The sequence below is a fragment of the Hypanus sabinus genome, chromosome 1, assembly GCF_030144855.1.
Source record: "Hypanus sabinus isolate sHypSab1 chromosome 1, sHypSab1.hap1, whole genome shotgun sequence".
NCBI lineage: Eukaryota > Metazoa > Chordata > Chondrichthyes > Myliobatiformes > Dasyatidae > Hypanus > Hypanus sabinus.
In genome coordinates, this window is record NC_082706.1 from 214,081,098 (window position 1) to 214,105,085 (window position 23,988).

The following is a 23,988-nucleotide window of genomic DNA, read 5'->3' on the forward strand; positions in this document are numbered from 1 at the left end:
AGTGGTAAAGGTTGCCGACCCCTGGCCTAGACGATCCAGACTTTCTTCATATGAAAGTCCTGCCATCCCAGGAATCAATCTAGTGAACCTTCTTTGTACTCCCTCTATGGCAAGAATGTCTTTCCTCAGATTAGGGGACCAAAACTGCACACAATATTCTAGGTGCGGTCTCACCAAAGCCTTGTACAACTGCAGTAGAACCTCCCTGCTCCTGTACTCAAATCCTTTTGCTATGAATGCCAACATACCATTTGCCTTTTTCATCGCCTGCTGACCTGCATGCCCACCTTCAATGACTGGTGTACAATGACACCCAGGTCTTGTTGCACCTCCCCTTTTCCTAATCGGCCACCGTTCAGATAATAATCTGTTTTCCTGTTCTTGCAACCAAAATGGATAGCCTTACATTTATCCACATTAAATTGCATCTGCCATGAATTTGCCCACTCAGCTAACCTATCCAAGTCACCCTGCATCCTTTTAGCATCCTCCTCACAGCTAACACCACCGCCCAGCTTTGCGTCATCCGCAAACTTGGAGATGCTGCATTTAATTCCCTCATCTAAATCATTAATATATATTGTAAACATCTGGGGTCCCAGCACTGAGCCTTGCGGTACCCCACTAGTCACTGCCTGCCATTCTGAAAAGGTCCCGTTTACTCCCACTCTTTGCTTCCTGTCTGCCAACCAATTCTTTATCCACATCAATACCATACACCCAATACCATGTGCTTTAAGTTTGCACACTATTCTCCTGTGTGGGACCTTGTCAAAAGCCTTTTGAAAGGCTTTTTGTGCTTTTCCCGCACATCTGCCCTCACCCCATCCACCCGCCACCCCACTTTGGATAGGGTTCCCCTTGTCCTTACCTACCACCCCACCAGCCTCCAGGTCCAATGTATAATTCTCCGTAACTTCCACCACCTCCAACGGGATCCCACTGCCAAACACATTTTTCCCTCCCGCACTCTTTCTGCTTTTCACAGGGATCGCTCCCTACGCGACTCCCTTGTCCACTCATCCCCCCCATCCCTTCCCACCGATCTCCCTCCTGGCACTTATCCTTGTAAACGGAATAAGTGCTACACCTGCCCTTACACGTCCTCCCTCACCACCATTCAGGGCCCCAGACAGTCCTTCCAGGTGAGGCGACACTTCACCTGTGAGTCGGCTGGTGTGATAAACTGTGTCTGGTGCTCCCGGTGTGGCCTTTTATATATTGGTGAGACCCGACGCAGACTGGGAGACCGTTTCGCTGAACACCTACGTTTGGTCCGCCAGAAAAAGCAGGATCTTCCAGTGGCCACACATTTTAATTCCACGTCCCATTCCCATTCTGATATGTCTATCCATGGCCTCCTCTACTGTCAAAATGAATCTAAACTCAGGTTGGAGGAACAACACCTTATATACTGGCTGGGTAGCCTCCAACCTGATGGCATGAACATTGACTTCTTTAACTTCCATTAATGCCCCTCCCCTTCTTACCCCATCCCTGACATATTTAGTTGTTTGCCTGATCTCCATCTCCCGCTGGTGCTCCCCCACCCTTTCTTTCTCCCTAGGCCTCCTGTCCCGTGATCCTTTCCCTTCTCCAGCTCTGTATCACTTTCGTCAATCACATTTCCAGCTCTCAGCTTCATCCCACCCCCTCCGGTCTTCTCCTATCATTTCGCATTTCCCCCTCCCCCCACTACTTTCAAATCTCTTACTATCTTTCCTTTCAGTTAGTCCTGACGAAGGGTCTCAGCCCGAAACGTCGACAGCGCTTCTCAGTATAGATGCTGCCTGGCCTGCTGTGCTCCACCAGCATTTTGTGTGTGTTGTTGTTTGAATTTCCAGCATCTGCAGATTTCCTCGTGTTTGCTAGTTATTCAATTGGTCTGCCATGTCTTTGTTCCTATGATCAATTCACCTGTTTCTGACTGTAAAGGACCTACATTTGTCTTGACCAATCTTTTTCTTTTCACGCATCTATAAAAGCTTTTACAGTCAGTTTTTAATGTTCCCTGCCAGCTTTCTCTCGTAATCTTTTTTCCCTTTCCTAATTAAGCCCTTTGTCCTCCTCTGCTGGACTCTGAATTTCTCCCAGTCCTCAGGTGTGCCGCTTTTTTTTTTGCTAATTTATATGTTTCTTCTTTGAACTTGATACTATCCCTAATTTCCCTTGTCAGCCACGGGTGCACTACCTTCCCTGGTTTATCCTTTTGCCAAACTGGGATGAACAATTGTTGTAGTTCATCTATACGATCTTTAAATGCTTGCCATTGCATATCCACCGTCAACCCTTTAAGTATCATTTGCTAGTCTATCTTAGCTAATTCACGTCTCATACCTTCAAAGTTACCCTTCTTTAATTTCAGAACCTTTGTTTCTGAATTAACTATGTCACTCTCCATCTTAATGAAGAATTCCACCATATTATGGTCACTCTTACCCAAGGGGCCTCGCATGACAAGATTGCTAACTAACCCTTCCTCATTGCTCAATACCCAATCTGAAATGGCCTGCTCTCTAGTTGGTTCCTCGACATGTTGGTTCAGAAAACCATCCCGCATACATTCCAAGAAATCCTCTTCCTCAGCACCCTTACCAATTTGGTTCACCCAATCTATATGTAGATTGAAGTCACTCATTATAAATACTGTTCCTTTATTGCACGCATTTCTAATTTCCTGTTTAATGCCATCCCCAACCTCACTACTACTGCTAGGTGGCCTGTACACAACTCCCACCAGCGTTTTCTGCCCCTTAGTGTTATGCAGCTCTACCCATATCGATTCCACATCCTCCAGGCTAATGTCCTTCCTTTCTATTGCGTTAATCTCCTCTCTAACCAGCAATGCTACCCTACCTCCTTTTCTTTCCTGTCTATCCCTCCTGAATATTGAATATCCCTGGATGTTCAGCTCCCATCCTTGGTCACCCTGGAGCCATGTCTCTGTGATCCCAACTATATCATATTCATTAATAACTATCTGCACATTCAATTCATCCACCTTGTTACGAATGCTCCTCGCATTGACACACAAAGCCTTCAGGCTTGTTTTTACAACACTCTTAGCCCTTATACAATTATGTTGAAAAGTGGCCCTTTTTGCTTTTTGCCCTGGATTTGCCTGCCTGCCACTTTTACTTTTCACCTTACTACTTTTTGCTTCTACCCTCATTTTACATCCCTGTCTCTCTGCACTTGTTCCCATCCCCCTGCCACATTAGTTTAAAGCCTCCTGAACAGCAGTAGCAAACGCTCCCCTTAGGACATTGGTTGCAGTCCAGCCCAGGTGCAGACTGTCCTGTTTATACCAGTCCCACCACCCCCAGAACTGGTTCCAATGCCCCAGAAATTTGAATCCCTCCCCTTGCACCATTTTTCAAGCCACGTATTCAACTGAAATATCCTCCTATTTCTACTCTGACTAGCATGTGGCACAGGTAGTAATCCAGAGATTATTACCTTTGTGGTCCTACTTTTTAGTTTATCTCCTAACTCCCTAAATTCACCTTGTAGGACCTCATCCCATTTTTTACCTATATCGTTGTTACCTATGTGCACCACGACCACTGGCTGTTCACCCTCCCATTCCAGAGTGTCCTGCAGCTGCTCAGAGACATTCTTGACCCTTGCACCAGGGAGACAACATACCATCCTGGAGTCTCGTTTGCGGCCACAGAAACGCCTATCTATTCCCCTTACAATCGAATCCCCTATCACTATAGCTCTCCCACTCCTTTTCCTTCCCTCCTGTGCCACAGAGCCACTCATGGTGCAATGAACTCGGCTGCTGCTGCCTTCCCCTGATGAGACATCTCCCCCAACAGTATCCAAAGCAGTATATCTGTTTAGGAGGGAGATGACCTCAGGGGACTCCTGCACTACCTGCCTACTGCCACACTGTCTAGTGGCCACACCTTCCCTTTCTGCCTGTATAGCCTTTACCTGCGGTGTGGCCAACTCACTGAACGTGCTATTCACGACTTTCACAGCATCGCGGATGCTCCAGTATGAATCCAATCACAGCTGCAGACGCTCAATGCGGTCTGTCAGAAGCTGCAGCTGGACACACTTCCTGCACACATAGTCGTAAGGGACACTGGAAGTATCCCTGACTTCCCACATGCTGCAGGATGAACAAACCACGGGGCCGATCTCAGCTGCCATGTCCTACCCAATACTTGCCTCAACTTTTGAAACTTTCTCCTTTGAAAGGAACTTACCCGGCCTTACCTCACTTGGAGTGAAGCTCGTCCTCAGCCTCTTCTCGCCAAAGCCTCTCGAGTCAAAGCCTCAAATCTCCACTCCTTCACTGGCCCACTCACTCACTGGCCGCTTTCCACAAGCCACTCTGCTTGAAGTAACCCTCTATTTATTTGTTTGAGCTTTTCAAACTGCTTGGTCACCTGACCTCGATTGCCCAATCAGCTGCTTTCTGCTGAGTCTGAGCTATTCAAATCTTGATTGTCTAATCAACGGCTTTCTGCTGAGCTACTCAAATCTTGATTGACTTGATTGCACAGTTCAACTGCCAAAACTCCCAGAATCTCTTGAGTCAAAGCCTCAAATCTCCACTCCTTTACTGGCCCACTCACTCACTGGCCGCTTTCCACAGTAGCTCACTGATTGCTTCATTTAGGCTTCCTAGTGCTTCGTTAGCATTAGCCTTAGCATTTGCACTGGGAGCTATGTAACCAGCTGCCACAAGCATGATGGTGAATTCCCTCGGCAGATAGAACGGCCTGATGGTAACAATTAAAAGAGTTCATGCCCTGCATGCTGGAGGTCTTTAATAATGGATGCTGCCTCTCTGAGATGCCGCCCCCTAAAGATGTCCTGGGTACTTTGTAGGCTAGTGCCCAAGATGGAGCTGTCTAGATTTCTGCAGCTTCTTTCAGTCCTGTGCAGTACACCAGACAGTGATGCAGCCTGTCAAAATACTCTCCATGGTACAACTGTAGAAGTTTTTGAGTGTATTTGTTGTTATGCCAAATCTCTTCAAACTCCTAGTAAAATATAGCCACTGTCTTGCCTTCTTTATAACTGCATCAATATATTGGGACCAGGTTAGATCCTCAGAGATCTTGACACCCAGGAACTTGAAACTGCTCACTCTCTCCACTTCTGATCTCTCTATGAGGATTGTTATGTGTTCCTTCATCTTACCCTTCCTGAAGTCCACAATCAGCTCTTTCATCTTACTGACGTTGAGTGCCAAGTTGTTGCTGCGGCACCATTCCACTAGTTGGCATATCTCATTCCTGCACACCCTCTCATCATCAGCTGAGATTCTACCAACAATGGCTGTATCGTCAGCAAATTTATAGAGGGTAGTTGAGGTATGCCTAGCCACACAGTCATGGGTATATAGAGAGTAGAGTAGTGGACTAAGCACACACCCCTAAAGTGCACCAGTGTTGATCATCTACAAGGAGGAGATGTTATCACCAATCCACGCAGACTGTGGTCTTCCAGTTAGGAAGTCGAGGATTCAATTTCAGGATAGCCAGGAACAGTTATTACCTCTCAACCATCAGGCTTTTGAACTGTTAGGGATAACTTCACTCAACCCTGTCATTGAACTGTCCACAACCTAAGGTCTCACTTTCAAAGATTCATCATCTCATGTTCTCAATATTTATGCTTATTTATTAATATTATTTCTTTTTTCTTTCTTTTCTATTTAGATTGTTGACCTTTGTATATTGGTTGTTTGTCTGTCCTGTTGGGTATGGTCTTTCATTAATTCTATTGTGTTACTGTGAATGCCCACAAGAAACTGAATCTCAGGGTTATATATGGTGACATATGTCCTTTGATAATACATTTACTTTTAACTTCATTTACAAAAGATGGATCCAGAGGGTATACAGTACTGTATACTGACACTTGAGCAAAGAAGTAAACTGGAAGCTCAGGGTCACATTTGCTACTGCAAGGAAGTGTTTGAAGTGCAGTCAACACCATCTTTGCAAGGATTTACATTCAAAAGGCAGGAGGTGATAGATATGTTGGACCATGGAAAGAGAAGATATGCTGCTGCATTCTCAGGCTATGTCCACACAAGACTGGATAATTTTGAAAACGCCAGTTTCGCGTAAAAATGATAGGCATCCATACCAGGCATTTTTGAAAATACCTCTGTCCACATTAAGATGGGTATTTGGGCGAATCTCCTCCTACTGGGCACGCGCAGAACACATCTACAGAAAACAAGTGAAGATGAAACAGTATACTATTTCCTTTTCTGCTGTGACGTTGTGCTATTTCCATTGGTCAAAAACTAGAGTAACTACAACAACAGTGAAAGAAAGTTTTCAACAATGTCTTCAAGGAATACACAGAAAACCTCCACTGGAAAAAGCAGGCTGGACTTAGTCATTTAGACAGACGATGAAGTCGAGCTGCTTCTGCAAGTTACAAGCAACTACAAAGTCAGCAAAGCAGTGGAGAACGTGGACTGGGAGTCATGCCAAACCAAATACAACGACATCCTCAACTGCTATAAAGAACAGTAAAAATATACGTATGAAGCTGTCTGCCATTGTTGTTGTGGTGTTGGAGGTTGCGTTCAAGAAAACAATGAAATGCCACGCTGCTGCCACCATCTGTTCCAGCACGTCATGACAGCATTTTTAAAAAGCTCTGATTACCCCATACACTGCCCAACTGGCATTCTCAGATTCTCAGATTCTCAGGGTTTTAGAAAAGCTCCATTTTCAGAGGAGGAAAACGCTGTTTCAGTGTGGAAGGAGGGTCAAAATGAAGAGAAAAAGCTTTGGTTATGGATTTATCCGGTCTAGTGTGGACGTAGCCTGATCAATTTGAAGAGAAAGAAAATTTTTGGTGTAATGCCCTAGTTAAGATTTTTTCAGCTATGCTATAGGTATTTCATTTTAGCATTTTTGTAAAAGCAGTGTGTTCTACTTTTAGCACATTTGGGTTTTTGGTGAAAGATAAGGGGCTATGATGTTCAAGTTAGAAATGTTGTGTCAGCCAAACAGGGTGGTGAAATTTGGGGAAGGTTCTAGGGAAAGCTGGGTGGAGAGAGATTTGTGACAGACTCTGGTGTGGCTTGTGGTCTTTTTTGGTGGGAGGTTCAGAGAGGACAGCAGAGAAGATGGCTGAGGATGTTGTGGGAAGGAGTGCCCCCCATTGCACAAGATGCTTTGTGTAGATGAATGAACACAAGGAGGAACAGCCAATACTCAAGAGAGAATGACCATTTGTTCAAAATGTATTTCAAGTGATGGTCAGTATGTGGTATGTGCTTTCACTCAGACAGGGTCCAGAGTATGGGTAAAAGACAACTTCAAGATATGCTCGACTGATGTGTACATTTGGACTGGTTTAATTGTAATGGGCACTTTTTTTTTGCCTTTTCATTTTTCCTACTAAATGTTTGACAAAGCTGAAATTTGTAAATATACTTTCTTTATAACTTTATTTAGTGTACAATTTATTATAGCTTGCTGACCGACAATTGTATATGGCAGTATTTATGCAGCATTTGCTCAAATGGAGGTTTCTTTGATTGGAACATCACGACATTCCTGTTTAGTTCAATTCCAAATCATACTGACTCTAGACGCCTATTGTTTATGAGAGGTGGTCTTCTCACTGACAAGTCCTGTGCCTGTTAGCATGGCAGGCAATGAGCCAAGTTTCCATATGAGCCCAATGTGAGGCTACATACAGTGCCTATAAAAAGTAATCACCCCCCCCCCCCAACTTGGTAGTTTTCTTGTTTTATTGTTTTACAACATTCTGGATCCACAAAGCAAGGTCCCCTTGGATTTCATGCCTCCCTACTCCTCAATAGCCTTGCATGGGATACCTTAAATAAATAAAGAGAATTCCAGCTTTTTTTCAAAAGAGAGCAAAAAATGAAGTAATAATAGTGAAGTAGTGTACATGAGTTCATTGTCCATTCAGAAATCTGACGGGGGAGGAGATGAAGCTGTTCCTAAAATGTTTATGTGCGTCTTCAGGCTCCTGTACCTCCTCCTTGATTGTAGCAATGAGAAGAGGGCATGTCCTGGGTCTTTAATGATGGATGACACCTTTTTGAGGCATTGCTTTTTGAAGATGCCTCGATGCTGGAGAGGCCAGTGCCCATGATGGAGCTGGCTGAGTTTGCAACTCCCTGCAGCCTTTTCTGATCCGTTGCAGTGGCCCTTCATACCAGACAGTAATGCCAACAGTTAAAATGCTGTTCACTGTACATGAGTAGAAATTTACAAGTGTCTTTGGTATTGCTAAAGCTCTGTATATGATGGTGGCATCATCAGCGATAGACAATGTGAAGATGAGAAACATTTGGAAATTGACAGCTCTTTTCCCTCCTGCCATCTGGCAAAACGTACCCAAGCATTCGGGCTGTCACGACCAGACTATGCAACAGTTTCTTCACCTAAGCCATAAGACTCCTCAATACCCAGAGTCTAGACTGACATCTACACCATTTATTATTATATTGAAATTTGTCCTCTACTATGCCTATTGTCTTGTTTATTATTAATCAATCTATTTATTTATTTATCTATCTATCTATCTATCTATCTATCTATCTATCTATTTATTTATTTATTTATTTATTTATTTATTTATTTATTAATTATTGCATTGCCTGCACTGTTTTGTGCACTTTATGTAGTCCTGTGTAGGTCTGTAGTTTTTGTGTTGTCTCACATAGTCTAGCGTAGTTTTGTGTTTTTTCATGTAGCACCATGGTCCTGGAGGAACGTTGTTTCATTTTTATTGTGTACTATATCAGCAGTTTATGGTCAAAATGACAATAAAAAGCATCTTGACTTGACTTGACAACCGGTTCAGGATGAAAGCAAGTAATGACTCTGATAAGGTCATCAGGGTATGTGAAATATATGTGACTTGGTAGCTAATAATCTGCAAATTCCTTGTTGCTGTACTGTGTCTGTACTTTTTTTTGGAGATTTGATCAGTTGAATTGGGTAGAGACATTCTGTTTTCCTCTCTCATGCTTCCATGGCCTGACTACAGTTATTTTAAGCTATTAGTTATTTAATAGGTTGACTCTGGTTAAGAAAGCATACAGTGCATTGGCCTTCATCAATCGTGGAATTGAGTTTCGGAGCCGAGAGGTAATGTTGCAGCTATATAGGACCCTGGTCAGACCCCACTTGAAGTATTGTGCTCAGTTCTGGTCGTCTCACTATAGGAAGGATTTGGAATCCATAGAAAGGGTGCAGAGGAGATTTACAAGGATGCTGTCTGGATTGGGAAGCATGCCTTATGAGAATAGGTTGAGGGAACTCAGCCTTTTTTCCTTGGAGCGAAGGAGGATGAGAGGTGATCTGATAGAGGTATATAAGATGATGAGAGGCATTGATCATTTGGGTAGTCAGAGGCTTTTCCCAGGGCTGAAATGGCTAGCAGGAGAGGGCACAGTTTTAAGGTGCTTGGAAGTAGGTACAGAGGAGATGTCAGGGGTAGGTTTTTTTTATGTTGGATATTTTAAAGGTACTGAATAGGCACAAAATGGAAAAGATGGTGAATTGCTTTGGCATTCCGCGGGTCACAGTCCATTTGGAGACCTTTGGTTGAAATCCAGTTCGGGTCACTATACTAATGAACAATCTCTTACTAGTATTCGGTATTTATTGTATCAGCAATGCCAAATGGATTGTATTTTAAAACATGAATGTAACTCAGTTCACCCTCTCCTACATATTTAAAATATTTTATTTATTTTATGTAGTGATACAACGCAATAATGGGCTCTTTTGGCCCAACAAGCCTTTGCCATCTAATTACACTCATGTGACAAATTAATCTGCTAACACATACATCTTTGGAATGTGAGAGGAAACTAGAGCACCCTGTGGTTATGGGGAGAACGTAAAAACTCCTTACAGCCTTTAGCAGGAATTGAACCTTGGTCACTGGTGCTGTAATAGTGTAATGGTAACTGCGAAGATACCCACATCTGCAAGTATATGACAGAATCACAAACAATTTTCAATAATTTTAGATATATTAACTTTATAAGGATAATCACATTTACAAAGCACACTAAGCAACCACATTTCTACAGCACTTATTGTCCACAACTCAAACTATATGTACAATTTCCATAATTCAATAACCAAAACATTTTGCAATTAGTAATTTTGAACATCTTTATTGTACTTGAGAATTGATTCTCATTCATTTGAAACTAGACCAGAATAATTTTTCAATGTGCAGTGAAAAAGAAGATAAGCCCATCGAAGCAGCTCATTGTCGTTAGAGCTAAGAATATTTCATTAATAATATAACAAGGCTTGACTTGCTGAATGTAGTACAACCTGAAGCCAAGGTAGGGCAAAAAGCATGTGATCAAAAGAAATAAAATCAACAATGTCTTTTTCTGTGCTCCAAATTCCTGTCGTTTGTGTAAGGTCCTCGTGTGCTTAGCTGCTAATTTTATTATTATCCTCATCTGAATGGCAAGCAAGATACAAATTGTTGTTAGTACAACAGTAATAAGAATATAGTTCACAGTCTTTACAAATTCTTCACTAAATTCTTCTTGAAACTGGAAGCATTCAGTTTTGTTATACTCCTTTGAAGCACCATAGAATTTGAAAAACAATGGGAGGATGGCAAGAAGTACCAGTGCCCAGATTGCCAGGCTGACAGCACTGGAGTGCCAAGGTTGGTAAAATTGCATTGACTTCTTTCCTCCAAAGAAACAGGACATCCTTATGACAACTATAATGACATAAAACACAAAGCACAGGTACAAGTGGACGTGAATCATCGCACTCACTACCTTACAGAATATCTTCTCGAATTTCCATTCATGCAAAACATAATAAGAGATGCGGAAAGGCAGAGTTAAGATAAAGATTATGTGCACTGATATGAGATTGATGACAGCAATAGATGTCACTGACTTTTTATCATTTTTGATCTTCCATATCATGATGAAAGCACCAGCAGAACCTCCCACTAACACAAGCGCATAAATTGCGATTAAAATGCTCGGAGAAGAGATCTGCAAATATTCACACATGCTTTTTGAGGGTGATGTATTATTTGTTATATTAGCCATTCTGCAGATCCTTCAAGAACAAGTAACTTGTTTGTAATTAAAAGCGAAGAGTTTTCTGCAAAAGAAATGAAGAAATTATCCACACATCTCTGGAAAATGTACTGAAAAGGAGCTAATAAACAACATTATACCAGAACTCACAGATAAGTTGTTTGTAGTCAACTGCATTAACCTTGTTGGTTTTGAAACCTGAAAGAAAAGATTTAAGATATAATCATTAAAACAATGGAACACATTAAATACTAATCATTGTATATTCACGCCTATTAATAATGGGGCCATGGCTGCTCAAAAATATGACAACTATGTGGTCTTATTTAGATGATACAAAAATGGAGGGCTATGTAGGAGGAAAAAGTTAGATTGATCTTAGAGTAGGTTAAAAGGTCAATTATAAAAATCACAAAGTGGAGGAGCCCCAGAACAGATCCCTGATGTACACCACTGGTCACCGACCTCCATGCAGAATATGAACATCTACAACCACCCTTTGTCTTCTATGGGCAAGCCAACTTTGGATACACAAAGCAAGGTCTCCTTGGATCCCATGCCTTCTTACTTATTGAATGAGCCTTGCATGGTGAACCTTACTGAAATTCATATACACTACCTCCACTGCTCTACCTTTATCAATGTGTTTTGTTACATCCTCAAATAATTCAATTAGACTCATAAGGCATGACCTGCCTTTGACAAAGCCATGCTGACTATCCCTAATCAGATAATGTTTCTCCAAATGCTCATAATCCTGCCTCCCAGGATCTTCTCCAACAAAGGTTAAAGATCTCAGTGAACACTCCAGCAAGTTGATCAACACAGGTCTTTAGTACATGGTGAGGTATTTAGTACTGGGCCAGATGCTTTTCATGGGTTCACCCTCCTGAAGGCTGCTCACACTCAGCCTCAAAGACTGAAATCACCAGATCATCAGGGGCTGTGGGAATTTGTGATGGTTCCTCCATGGTTTGTCAGTCAAAGCGATTATAGAAGGCATTGAGCTCATCTGGAACATAGGAGTTGTCTATTGGTGGGTCCTCAGGTGGCTATAGAGGCTGATCAGGGATCCACATATTCTGGTGCAGCATGTGCAAGTAGCAAGTAGTGGCTGTGATTAGTGGTTGGGTCTTTTGGCTATTCAATCTTAGAGTCTTCAAAGTTAGGTGGGTAGAGGAACAGAGGAATATATTTACACCACTCACCGAAAGATGCACTGCAGGATAGAAAGGCCACCAAGTTACTAGAACTAAAATACAGGATAGTTATACTTCAGCGGTATTGAATCTTGCATGGACCATAGAGTAATGTGGAATTTTGGCCACATTATGCACTGCAGAAGTCTCGGGCACCCTAGATTTTTATATAAACTTTGTCTTAAAATTTTATATTTTTGTCTTCTGCATTAGTGTGTCAGTAGAAAAGAGCAAATTTTAGATTTCTAACCATTCTTTTTCTGATTAACTGAAACAGGAATGGGTGTAGAAGGAATCAAACTGGATGAAGGACAACCAAACTAAAAGGTGAGGCTGTGGGAGATGTGACAGTTTAATTTTCAAATCATCAGTTCCTACACCTTGGCAAGAGTGAGCATAGCAACAAGACACAAAGTGGTCAAACTGCATCGCCAACATCTCTCCTAAGCAGAAAATTTGCAGCAGACGGGAGCTTCAAGATGTGCTCTCCAAGCTCTTCTGAAGAAGCACAAAGAAATGGGCAAGGATGAGGACCAGAAATGCAGTGCTCGGTCAAGGAAAATGAGTTTAGCAAATGAGAGATACATCAAGCTGACATCTCTTCTAAATCAGAAGTCCAACACTGCTATTGACTCTGAACTCGCAGAAACCTTTGGAACCCAAGGATGTCCCTCTACAGTCATGGAAGATTTGCTGCCAAAAAGCCATCCTGCGCCAAAGTGGAAACAGAGGTTCAACTATGTACAAGGACTGGGATGCTGAAAATTGGCAGCAAGTACTCTGGACAAAATTTGAAATCTTTGGCTCCAACATATGGCAGTTTGTCCATAGAAGAGATGGAAAGCGCTACATGGATGAGTGCTGCAGCCAACAGTGAAACTTGATGGAGGTTCTCTGCAGGTTTGGAACTGCATTTCAGATTCAGTTTATTGTCATTTATAAACCACAAATGCAATGCAGTTAAAAAATGAGACAACGTTCCTCCAGAATGATATCACAAAAGCATATGACAAAACAGACTGCACTAGAAAATCCACATAACGTTTAGCAATCCCCAATCCAGAGTCCGGAGAGGTGCTGCGTATTAATATCATGCTACCGTCTTAGCGTGTTCCCCGGAAAGGAGTTCCAAATCCACCAGACACACAAGACCAAAAACTAAAGCTACAAGACCTGCATAAAACCACATAGTTACAACAGTGCAAACAATAGTATAATTGATAAAAAAAACAGACCATGGGCACAGTAAAAATAGTCCAAAGATGTTAAAGGACTATAAGTTCAAAAGAAATCACCACACAGTTTCCACAAGTCCCCAGGGTCCTGACAGACTCGCCAACCCACGCTGGCAGCAGAAGGGAATACCCCCGCTATGGACTTCCACGGTGCTACCCGACTCAGCGTTGCAGACGCAGCACACAATGAAAGCTCCGTCAAAACCAGCCTCACAGACGCAGCACACACCAAAAGCGACCTGACTGCAGCGGACTCTGAGTCCATTGAACCTCCGAGCCTCTGACCATCCCCTCCGGCACAGCTTCTCCGAGCACCATCCTCTGCCGAGTATATTAAGATGGCCCCGCCAATGGCCATCGGCAACGCATCGGCAATGGCCAAAGACTGGGGGCCTGTTCTTCCCAGCAGAGTCCCAGACCTCACAGCAGCAGCAGCAGCAATGAAGAAGGTCTTCCTGGAGATTTCCCAATGTTCCTCCATGCTCCCACGTCTGTTTTCAATTGATTATGATTGCGCATGGCATCCCAGTTCACAAATAACAGATAATCAGCTCCAGAGTGGCTGCTGCAAGCTGCATCGTGCTGCCATCTTGGAAATTTAGGTAAATAAAGTTGATGATCTGGTCAAAATTAATGGAATCCTCAATGCTGAAGTAGAAGCAGATTCTCAGCCATCACATAATACCATTAGAGATGCATCTGATCAGTCCCAACTTTATTCTGCTGCAGGACATTGGCATCAAACACACGACCATGGTCATAAAGAACTATCTTCAACAAAAATGTAGACAAGATGTACCTCATTCAGGATCACCAATTCAGTATAGAAGGCATCGATTCATGGTTTGAGTCGCAGCCAAACAATCAGAAGTGAGAGAAGACGTAGCTCACTCAGGTTCATTGAATGAGTACATATGGCATCAATTTGCAGCAGTTTGGTGTTTGAGTAGTGGCCAATCAGCAATCAGGATTCAATGGCAAGAATAAATAAAATAAGGCAAGGAGAGCAAAGCGGCTATTATGGGGCAGCCTTTATTCAAGAAGATATTTGAGGCTTCAGATCTTCAAGGCTTCGGTGATGAGCGGCTTAAATGACAGAAGTCAACAAAGTTGTAGGTAGATTTTATTCCTCCGTTTATTTATTGTTTTCTTCCTCATATTTGCTCAGTTAGAACAGTAGAGATGCTAGGTGATATAGCTGAATGTTCTTCTTGCAGGATGTGGGGAGACCGGGAGACCTCCAGTGTCCCTGATGACCACCTGCAGGTAGTGCATCCAGCTGAAGAATCAGAATCAGGTTTTTTATCACCAGCATGTGTTATGAAGTTTGTTAACTTGGCTTCTAACACTCCGCATTAGAGGGTTGGAGCTGGAAATGGATGAACTCTTGATCATCTAGGAGTCTGAGGGGGATGATGAATAGGGCATTTAGAGTGATAGTTACATCCAAGGTGCAGGACTTAGCTGTAACTATCATCTTGTAACTTGGGTATGGGGAGAAGGCAGCAGGAGAGTGGGGATGACTGGATCAGCCCATGATTGAATGGTGGAGCAAACTCAATGGGCCAAATAGCTTACTTCTGCTCCTACTCCTGTGGGGGTAGAAGGGTGGGTTGGCAAGACTGCAGACGATACAAAGGTTGGTGGTGTTGTAGATAGTGTAGAGGATTGTCGAAGATTGCAAAGAGACATTGATAGGATGCAGAAGTGGGCTGAGAAGTGGCAGATGGAAATCAAACCAGAGAAGTGTGAAGCGGTACACTTTGGAAGGACAAACTCCAAGGCAGAGTACAAGGTAAATGGCAGGATACTTGGTAGTGTGGAGGAGCAAAGGGATCTGGGGGTACATGTCCACAGATCCCTGAAAGTTGCCTCACAGGTAGATAGGGTAGTTAAGAAAGCTTATGGGGTGTTAGCTTTCATAAGTCGAGGGATAGAGTTTAAAAAAAGACGCAATGTAATTATGCAGCTGTATAAAACTCTAGTTAGGCCACACTTGGAGTACTGTGTCCAGTTCTGGTTGCCTCACTATAGGAAGGATGTGGAAGCATTGGAAAGGGTACAGAGGAGATTTACCAGGATGCTGCTTGGTTTAGAGAGTATGGATTATGATCAGAGATTAAGGGAGCTAGGGCTTTACTCTTTGGAGAAGAGGATGAGAGGAGACATGATAGAGGTGTACAAGATATTAAGAGAAATAGACAAAGTGGACAGCCAGCGCCTCTTCCCCAGGGCACCACTGCTCAGTACAAGAGGACATGGCTTTAAGGTAAGGGGAGAGAAGTTTAAGGGGGATATTAGAGGAAGGTTTTTCACTCAGAGAGTGGTTGGTTCATGGAATGCACTGCCTGAGTCAGTGGTGGAGGCAGGTACACTAATAAAGTTTAAGAGACTACTAAACAGGTATATGGAGGAATTTAAGGTGGGGGGTTATATGGGAGGCAGGGTTTGAGGGTGGGCACAACATTGTGGGCAGAAGGGCCTGTAATGTGCTGTACTATTCTATGGTCTTATGGACTTAGGAATAGGTGACAATCAGGAAGGGGAAAAGGGTTAAACGGCCAGTGCAGAGTACCACTGTGGCCATCCCCCTCAACAACAGGTATACCTTTTTAGATACTGTTTGGGAGGAGCAGGGATGACCTAGCAGAGGAAAGCCATAGGTGTGAGGTCTCTAGATCTGAGTCTGACTCAGTGACTCTCAAGGGAAGGAGAGAGAAGAGGTGAACTGTGGAGGTAGGATAACAGAAAGGAGGTTCTGTGGACAAGAATGAGATATCTGGATAGTATGTTGCCTTCCAGATGCCAGGATCCAGGTCATCTCTGTTAGAATCCACAGCATTCTTAAGTGGGAGGGTGAGTAGGCAGAGGCCACGTAGGTACTGATGACATAGGTAGGAAGAGTGATGTGGTTCTGCAAAGGAGTTCATGGAGTTAGGTGCTAAGTTAAAGGACTGGACCTCCAGAATTATGATCCCAGGGTTGCTATGCGTGCATTGTGCTGGTGAGATCAGAAATAGATCAAACAGTTTAGAAATAGATCAAACATGGCTAAGGAGTTGGTGCAGGAGGGAAGGCATCAGAGTTTTAGGTTATAGGGCTCTCTTCCAAGGAAGGTGGGATCAGTACAGTACAAAAGGGACAGTTTGCAACTGAGCTGGAAGGGGACTAATATCCCAGCAGGAATGTTTCCAAAGTGCTGTGCAGGGGGTGGAGGCTAATCAGGAGTTGCAGGAGGATAGGAACCAGAGTTCCAGAACAGATAATAGAGAGGCTGTGGAGACAGATGTTGTTAAGACCTCAAACAAAGTCAGGAATCAAATGGTTGAGCATGGTACAATCAATGTTCAGAGCTGTGTATATTTTAATGCAAGAATGACCGTAGGAAAGGCAGATGAGCTCAGAACATGGATCGTAACCTGGAATTATGATATTGTAGCCATTGGTGAGACTTGGTTGCAAGAGCGGTGGGACTGGCAGCTCAAAATTCTGGGGTTCCTTTGTTTTAGATGCAACAGAGCAAGAGGGATTAAAGGGTAAAGGGTGACGATACTAAGTGAAAATGTCACAGTAGTTAGTCAGGACACACTGCATTAGGGTCTCATATAGTGAGGCTTTATGAGTGGAACTGAAGAATAAGAGAGGCATGAACATGTTAGTGGGGCTATATTTTAGACCACCCAACAGTCCACAGGAATTAAAGGAAAAAATTTGTAGAGAGATTGCAGACTGTTGCAGGAAACATAAGGTTATGATAGGTGATTTTAACTTACCACATATTGACTAGGACTCCAATGTTGTAAAGAACAAGGTGGGATAGAGTTTGTCAAATGTGTTCAGGAAATAGAATCAGTACATAGAATAGAAGTCCCAACATGAGAGTTATACTTGATCTCTATTAGGGAGTGAGATAACAGGTGAAAGAAGTTTGTGTAGGGGAACACTTTGCATCATGTGATCATAATGCCATTAACAGGAGGCCTTCAAAAGTGAATTTTGAGAGTACAAAGCTTGTAGGAGTACAGGTCCATAGTGCAGAAGGGAAGGGGGTGAAGAAGGGAGCAGTAGTGATAGGGGACTCAGTAGTCAGGGAAACAGACAGGAGATTCTGTGGACATGAACGGGACACTCGGGTATGCTGAGGAAAGAGAGAGACTTAGATAGCTTAAAGGAATGGGCAAAGAAGTGGCAAACGAAATACAATATTGGAAAGTGTATGGTCATGCACTTTAGTGGAAGAAATAAACAAGCAGACTATCATTTAGATGGGGAGAGAATTCAAAATACAGAGATACAAAGGGACTTAGGAGTCCTTGTGCAAGATACCCTAAAGGTTAAGCCCCAGGTTGAGTTGGTGATGAAGAAGGCAATTGCAGCGTTGGCATTCATTTCCAGAGGTGTAGAATATAAGAGCAGGGATGTGATGTTGAGGCTCTGTAAGGCACTTGTGAGACCACACTTAGAGTGCTGTGTGCAGTTTTGGGCTCTTTATCTTAGAAAGGATATACTGACATTGGAGAGGGTTCAGAGAAGATTCACGAGAATGATTCCAGGGATGAAAGGGTTACCTTATAAAAAACGTCTGGCATCTCTTGGAAATTATTTTAGTCAGAGGATGGTAAACTGTGGAACTTGTTGCCATGAGCGGCTATAGAGGCCAAGTCATTGCTCCGCATCCAATCATGGGTTGATCCAATTCTTCCAGTCATCTCCACTCCCCTACCTTCACTCCATAACCTTTGATGCCCTGGCTAATCAAGAACCTATCTATCTCAACCCATGATTGGATGCAGAGCAGTTTCGATGGGCTGAATGGCCTACTTCTGCTCCTATATCTTATGGTTAATTGTATGTTGCCTCCCAGATGCCAGGATCAGGGCATCTCGGATCACATCCACAACACTTTGGAGAGGGAGGCAGAGCAGACAGATGTCCTGGTACATATTGTTACCAATGACATGGGAAGGAAAAGCAGAGAGGTCCTGAAAAGAGGATTTAGAGATCTAGGTAGAAAGCTGAGAAGCAGGACCTCCCAGGTAGTAATTTCTGGATTGCTGCCCGTGTCACGCGTCAGTGAGGGTAGAAACAAGATGATTTGGAAAATGAATGTGAGATTGAGAAACTGGTGCAGGGTCTTGGATCATTGGGATCTCTTCTGGGGGAGGTATGACCTGTTCAAAAGTGATGGGTTGCACCTTAACCCGAGGGGAGCAAATATTAAGACCATAAGACATAGGAACTTGAGAGGGCACAGTTTTAGGGTGCTTGGAAGTAGGTACAGAGGTCAGGGGTACGTTTTTTACTCAGAGAGTGGTGAGTGTGTGGAATGGGCTGCCGGCGACTGTGGATACAGCGTACAATAGGGTCTTCTGATACAATCGGGTCTTTTAAGAGGCTCCTGAATACAATAAAGTCTTTTAAGATTCTCTTAGATACAATAGGGTCTTTTAAGAGGCTCCTGGATAGGTACAAGGAGCTTAGAAAAATAGAGGGCTATGGTTAACCCTCGGTAATTTCTAAAGTAAGTATATGTTCAGCACAACATTGTGGGTGAAAGGGCCTGTATTGTGCTGTAGGTTTTCTATGTTTCTATGAACAGAATTAGACCATTTTGCCCATTGAGTCTGCTCCGCCATTTAGACATGGTTGATCCTTTTCCCCTCCTCAGTCCCACTCCCCAGACTTTTCCCCATACCTTTGATGCTGTGTCCAATCAAGAAACCTATCAAGCTCTGACTTAAATTACCCGTGGTTATAAATTTCACAAATTCACCACATTTCTCAGCATCTTTGTTTTAAATGGCCACCCCTCTTTCCTGAGGCTGTACCCTCTTGTCCTAGACACCCCCACCATGAGAAACATCATTTTCACATCTACTCTATCTAGACCTTTCAATATTTGAAAGGTTTCAATGAGATTCCCCTCATTCTTCTAAATTCCTGTGAGTACAGGCATAGAGCTATCAAATGTTCTTTGTATGATAACCCTTTCATTCCCAGAATCATCCTTGCGAACATCTTCTGAACCCTCTCCAATGCCAGCACATCTTTTCTTAAAGGAGGAGCCCAAGACTGTTCACAATACTCAAGGTGAGGCTTCACCAGTGCCTTATAAAACCTCATTGGACTCTCATGGTGACAGATGACTGGAAAATTGCAAATGTTACACTGTTCTTTAAGAAAGGAGGAAGGCAGCAGAAAGGAAATTATAGACCAGTTATCCTGGCCACAGTGGTTGGGAAGATTTTAAGAGTCAATTGTTAAGGATGAGGTGACAGAGTACTTGGTGACACGGGACAAGATAGTATAAAGTCAGTATGGTTTCCTTCAGGGAAAATCCTGCTTGATGAACCTGTTGGAATTCTTTGAACAAGTTGAACAAGTTAGGTCTCTATTCATTGGAGCGTAGAAGGTTGAGGGGGGATTTGATCGAGATATTTAAAATTTTGAGAGGGATAGATAGAGTTGACATGAATAGGCTGTTTCCATTGAGAGTAGGGGAGATTCAAACGAGAGGACATGATTTGAGAGTTAGGGGGCAGAAGTTTAAGGGAAACATGAGGGGGTATTTCTTTACTCAGAGAGTGATAGCTGTGTGGAATGAGCTTCCTGTAGAAGTAGTAGAGGCCAGTTCAGTTGTGTCACTTAAGGTAAAATTGGATAGGTATATGGACAGGAAAGGAGTGGAGGGTTATGGGCTGAGTGGTGGTAGGTGGGACTAGATGAGATTAAGAGTTCGGCACGGACTAGGAGGGCCGAGATGGCCTGTTTCCGTGCTGTGATTGTTATATGGTTATATGGTTATATGAAGAGATGACAAGTAGGATACGTAAAGGGGATGCAGTAGATGTTGTATATTTGGACTTTCAGAAGGCCTTTGACAAGGTGCCACACATGGGACTGCTTACCACGTTAAGAAGTTAAGAACGCATGGTATTACAGTGAAGTTACAATCATGATTAGAGCACTGGCTGATTGGTAGGAGGCAGTGAGTGGAAATAAAAGGATCCTTTTCTGGTTGGCTGCCAGTGACTAGTGGTGTTCCGCAGGGGTCAGTGTTGGGACCGCTTTGTTTTATGTTGTACGTAAATGATTTAGATGATGGAGTAGATGCCTTTGATGCCAAGTTTGTAGATGATACAAAGGTAGTGGAGGAGTAGGTAGTGTTGAGGACTTAGATTAGGAGAATGGGCAAGAAAGTGGCAAATGAAATACAATGTTGGAAAATGCCTGGTCATGCACTTTGGTAGTAGAAATAAATGTGAGGACTATTTTCTAAATGGGGAAAAATCCAGGAATCTAAGATGCAGAGGGACTTTGGAGTTCTTGTGCAGAACACCCTGAAGGTTATCTTGCAGGTTGAGTTGGTGGTGAGGAAGACAAATACATTTGCTAGCGTTCATTTCAAGAGGTTCAGAATGCAGGAGAAAGGATGTGTTGCTGAGGCTTTATAAGGCACTGGTGAGGCCTCACCTTGAGTATTGTGACCAATTTTGGGCCCCTCATGTTAGAAAAGATGTGCTGGCATTGGAAAGAGTCCAGAGGAAGTTCACGAGGATGGTTCCAGGAATGAAAGGGTTATCATATGAGGAACGTTTGATGGCTCTGGGTCTGTACTTGCTGGAATTTAGAAGGATGAAGGGGATCTCATTGAAACCTTTTGAATGTTGAAAGGCCTAGATGGAGTACATGTGCAAAGGATGTTTCCCATGATAGGAGAGTCTAGGACAAGAGGCCACAGCCTCAGGATAGAGGAACATCCTTTCAAAACAGAGATGCAGAGAAATTTCTTTAGTCAAAGGGTGGTGAACTTGAGGAATTTGTTGCCACATACATCTGTGGAAGCCAGGTCATTTGGTGTATTTAAGGCTGAAATTGATAGGTTCTTGATTGGACATGGCTTCAAAGGTTACAGGGAGGCCAGGTACTGAGGTTGAGGAGGAGATAGAAAAAAGGATCAGCCATGATTGAATGGTGGAGCAGACTCAATGGGCCAGATGGCCTAATCCTGTTCCTGTCTAATGGCCTTATGGTCTCAGCATCAAAATCATGCTCTGGTATTCAAGGCCTCTCGAAATGAATGCAAACATTGCATTTGTCTTCCTCACCACCAATTCTACCTGCAAGCTGACCTTTAGGGTGTTCCACACAAGGACTCCCAAGTCCTTTTGCATCTCTGATTTTCGGATTTTCTCCCCATTTAGAAAATAGCCTGGGCACTTATTTCTACTATCAAAGTGCTTGACCATGGATCTGCCAACATACTATTTCACATGCCACTCCCTGGGAGATCCAGTGCTCCCAGGGAACTAGATCTGTGTGAAGTACATCCAGCTGCAGTTCCTTTAAGACGTTGTTTGGGATCTGGAGTTACAGCTGGATGACCTTCAGCTTGTACAGGAGAGTGAGGAGATATTCAATCAGAATTACAGGAAAGTAGTCACCCTGCAGTTGCAGAAGATGAGTAGTTAGGTGACTGTCAGGAGAATTGGAAATGTGAATAGGCAGTTTGGGCAAAGCACTGTGTGGCTACTCCCCTCAACAATAAGAATACCATTTTGGATACGTTTAGGAAATAACCTCCCAGGGGAATGCCATGGAGCATGGGTCTGAGCATGGGTCTGTGATGAGAAGGTAAAGAGGGAGAAGAAGGGAGCAGTAGTAATAGGAGACTCAGTAGTCACAGGAACAGGCAGGAGATTCTATGGCCATGAACGGGACACCCGGATGGTATGTTGCCTCCCAGGTGCCAGGGTCAGGGACATCTTGGATTGTGTCCACAGCATTTTAGAGTAGGAGGGAGAACAGCAAATGTTTTATTAGTACCAATGATATAGGAAGGAAAAGCAATGAGGTCCTGAAGAGAGAATTTAGAGAGCTAAGCAGAAAACTGAGAAACAGGACCTCCAGGGTAGTAATTTCTGGATTGCTACCTGTGCCATGTGGCAGTGAGGGTAGGAACAGGATGACTTGGCAGATAAATGCGTGGCTGAGAAACTGGTGCAGGGGGCAGGGCTTCAGATTATTGGATCTTTGGGATCTCTTCTGGGGGAGGTATGACCTGTAGAAAAGGGACAGGTTGAACCTGAACCACAAGGGGGCCAATATTCTTGCGAGCAGGTTTGTTAAAGCTGTCGGGGAGGGCTTAAATCTAATTTGATGGGGGGGGGGGTAGGAACTGGAATGAAGGAACTCAGGATAGGATGGATGGTACAAGTCAGACAGTCAGGAAGGACAGGCAGATCATAGGATAAAATTGCAGCTAGCAAGGTGTGTATCAGTGCATTAGGGATGCAAAATCATAAAGGGTAGCAAGTACAGCAAATAAAATGTTACATCTCAATACACAAAATATACCTTTTACCTAAAGCTCCCTAATCACCTCCAGTTCATTACATAACACCCAATCTAGTATAGCTGATCCCCCAGTAGTCTCAATGACAAACTGCTCTAAAAAATCAATTAATAGGCATTCAATAAACTCATTCTCTTGAAACCCATTTCCATCCTGATTTTCAATATCGGTTTCCCAATCCACCTGCTTGTTGAAATCTCCCAAGACTATCGTAACATTGCCCGTTTGACATGCCTTATCTATTTCCTGTTGGAATCTGTGGTCCACATCCTGGCTGCTATATATAACTGCCATCCAGTTCCTTTTACCCTTGCAGCTTCTTAACTCAACCCACAAGAATTCAACATCTTCCAATCTTATGTCACATCTTTCTACTGATCTGATGCCATTCTTTACCAGTAGAGCCATACCATCCCCTCTGCCTACCTTCCTATCCCTCTGATATAATGTGTAACCTTGGACATTCAGCTCCAAACTACAACCATCCTTTAACCACGATTCAGTGATGGCCACTATATCATACCTGACAATCTTTAATATTTCTTATACTCTGTGCATTGAGATACTATACTTTGAGGACAGTATTTGCTATCCCTTTTGATTCTGCATCCTTAATGTACTGATACTTACCCTGCTGGCTGCAATTACGTTTTATCATCTGACTGCCATAGCTGACAGTACGCCATTTTTGCATTTCTACTATCCATCCTATCTCAAGTCCCTTCACTCTGGTTCCCATCCCCTGCCAAATTAGTTTAAACCCTCCCCAACTGCTCTAATGTACCTATTCATTTGAATTTAGGTTCCCCTCAAGTTCAGGTGCAACCTGACACTTTTGAACAGGTCATACCTCCCTGCAGAAGAGATCCCAATGCTCCAAGAACCTGAAGCCCTGCCTCATGCACTAGCTCCTCAGCCATGCATTCTTCTGCCAAATCCTCACTGGTACTTTGTCCATCTTTAACTGATTCACTTCAGCCATTTGGTATGTTCTCACAAAACTGACAAGTCTGAAGGTAGATAATTTAGCTGGATCAGATGGTGTACACCCTAGGGTTCTGAAAGAGGTGGCTGAAGAGATTATGGAGGCATTAGTAATGATCTTTCCAAAATCACTAGATTCTGGAATGGTTC

General features: G+C 43.2%; 1 protein-coding gene across 3 annotated transcripts in view; it reads right to left on the reverse strand.

Annotated features, from left to right (window-relative positions):
- Nucleotides 1-10,913: 10,913 nt before the first annotated feature.
- LOC132402483 (uncharacterized) overlaps nt 10,914-23,988 on the reverse strand; it is a 92,199-nt gene continuing 79,124 nt past the window's right edge. For 2 of the 3 annotated variants that reach the window (XM_059985364.1, XM_059985346.1), the window contains 2 exons: nt 11,216-11,263; nt 10,914-11,129 (listed from right to left, as the gene is read on the reverse strand). In XM_059985364.1, the coding sequence (XP_059841347.1) occupies nt 11,128-11,129; nt 11,216-11,263 (50 nt within the window). In that variant the 3' untranslated portion in view covers nt 10,914-11,127. Of the gene's footprint in view, nt 11,264-23,988 lie in introns of all 3 variants that reach the window. The other variant, XM_059985362.1, reaches the window with a different exon arrangement.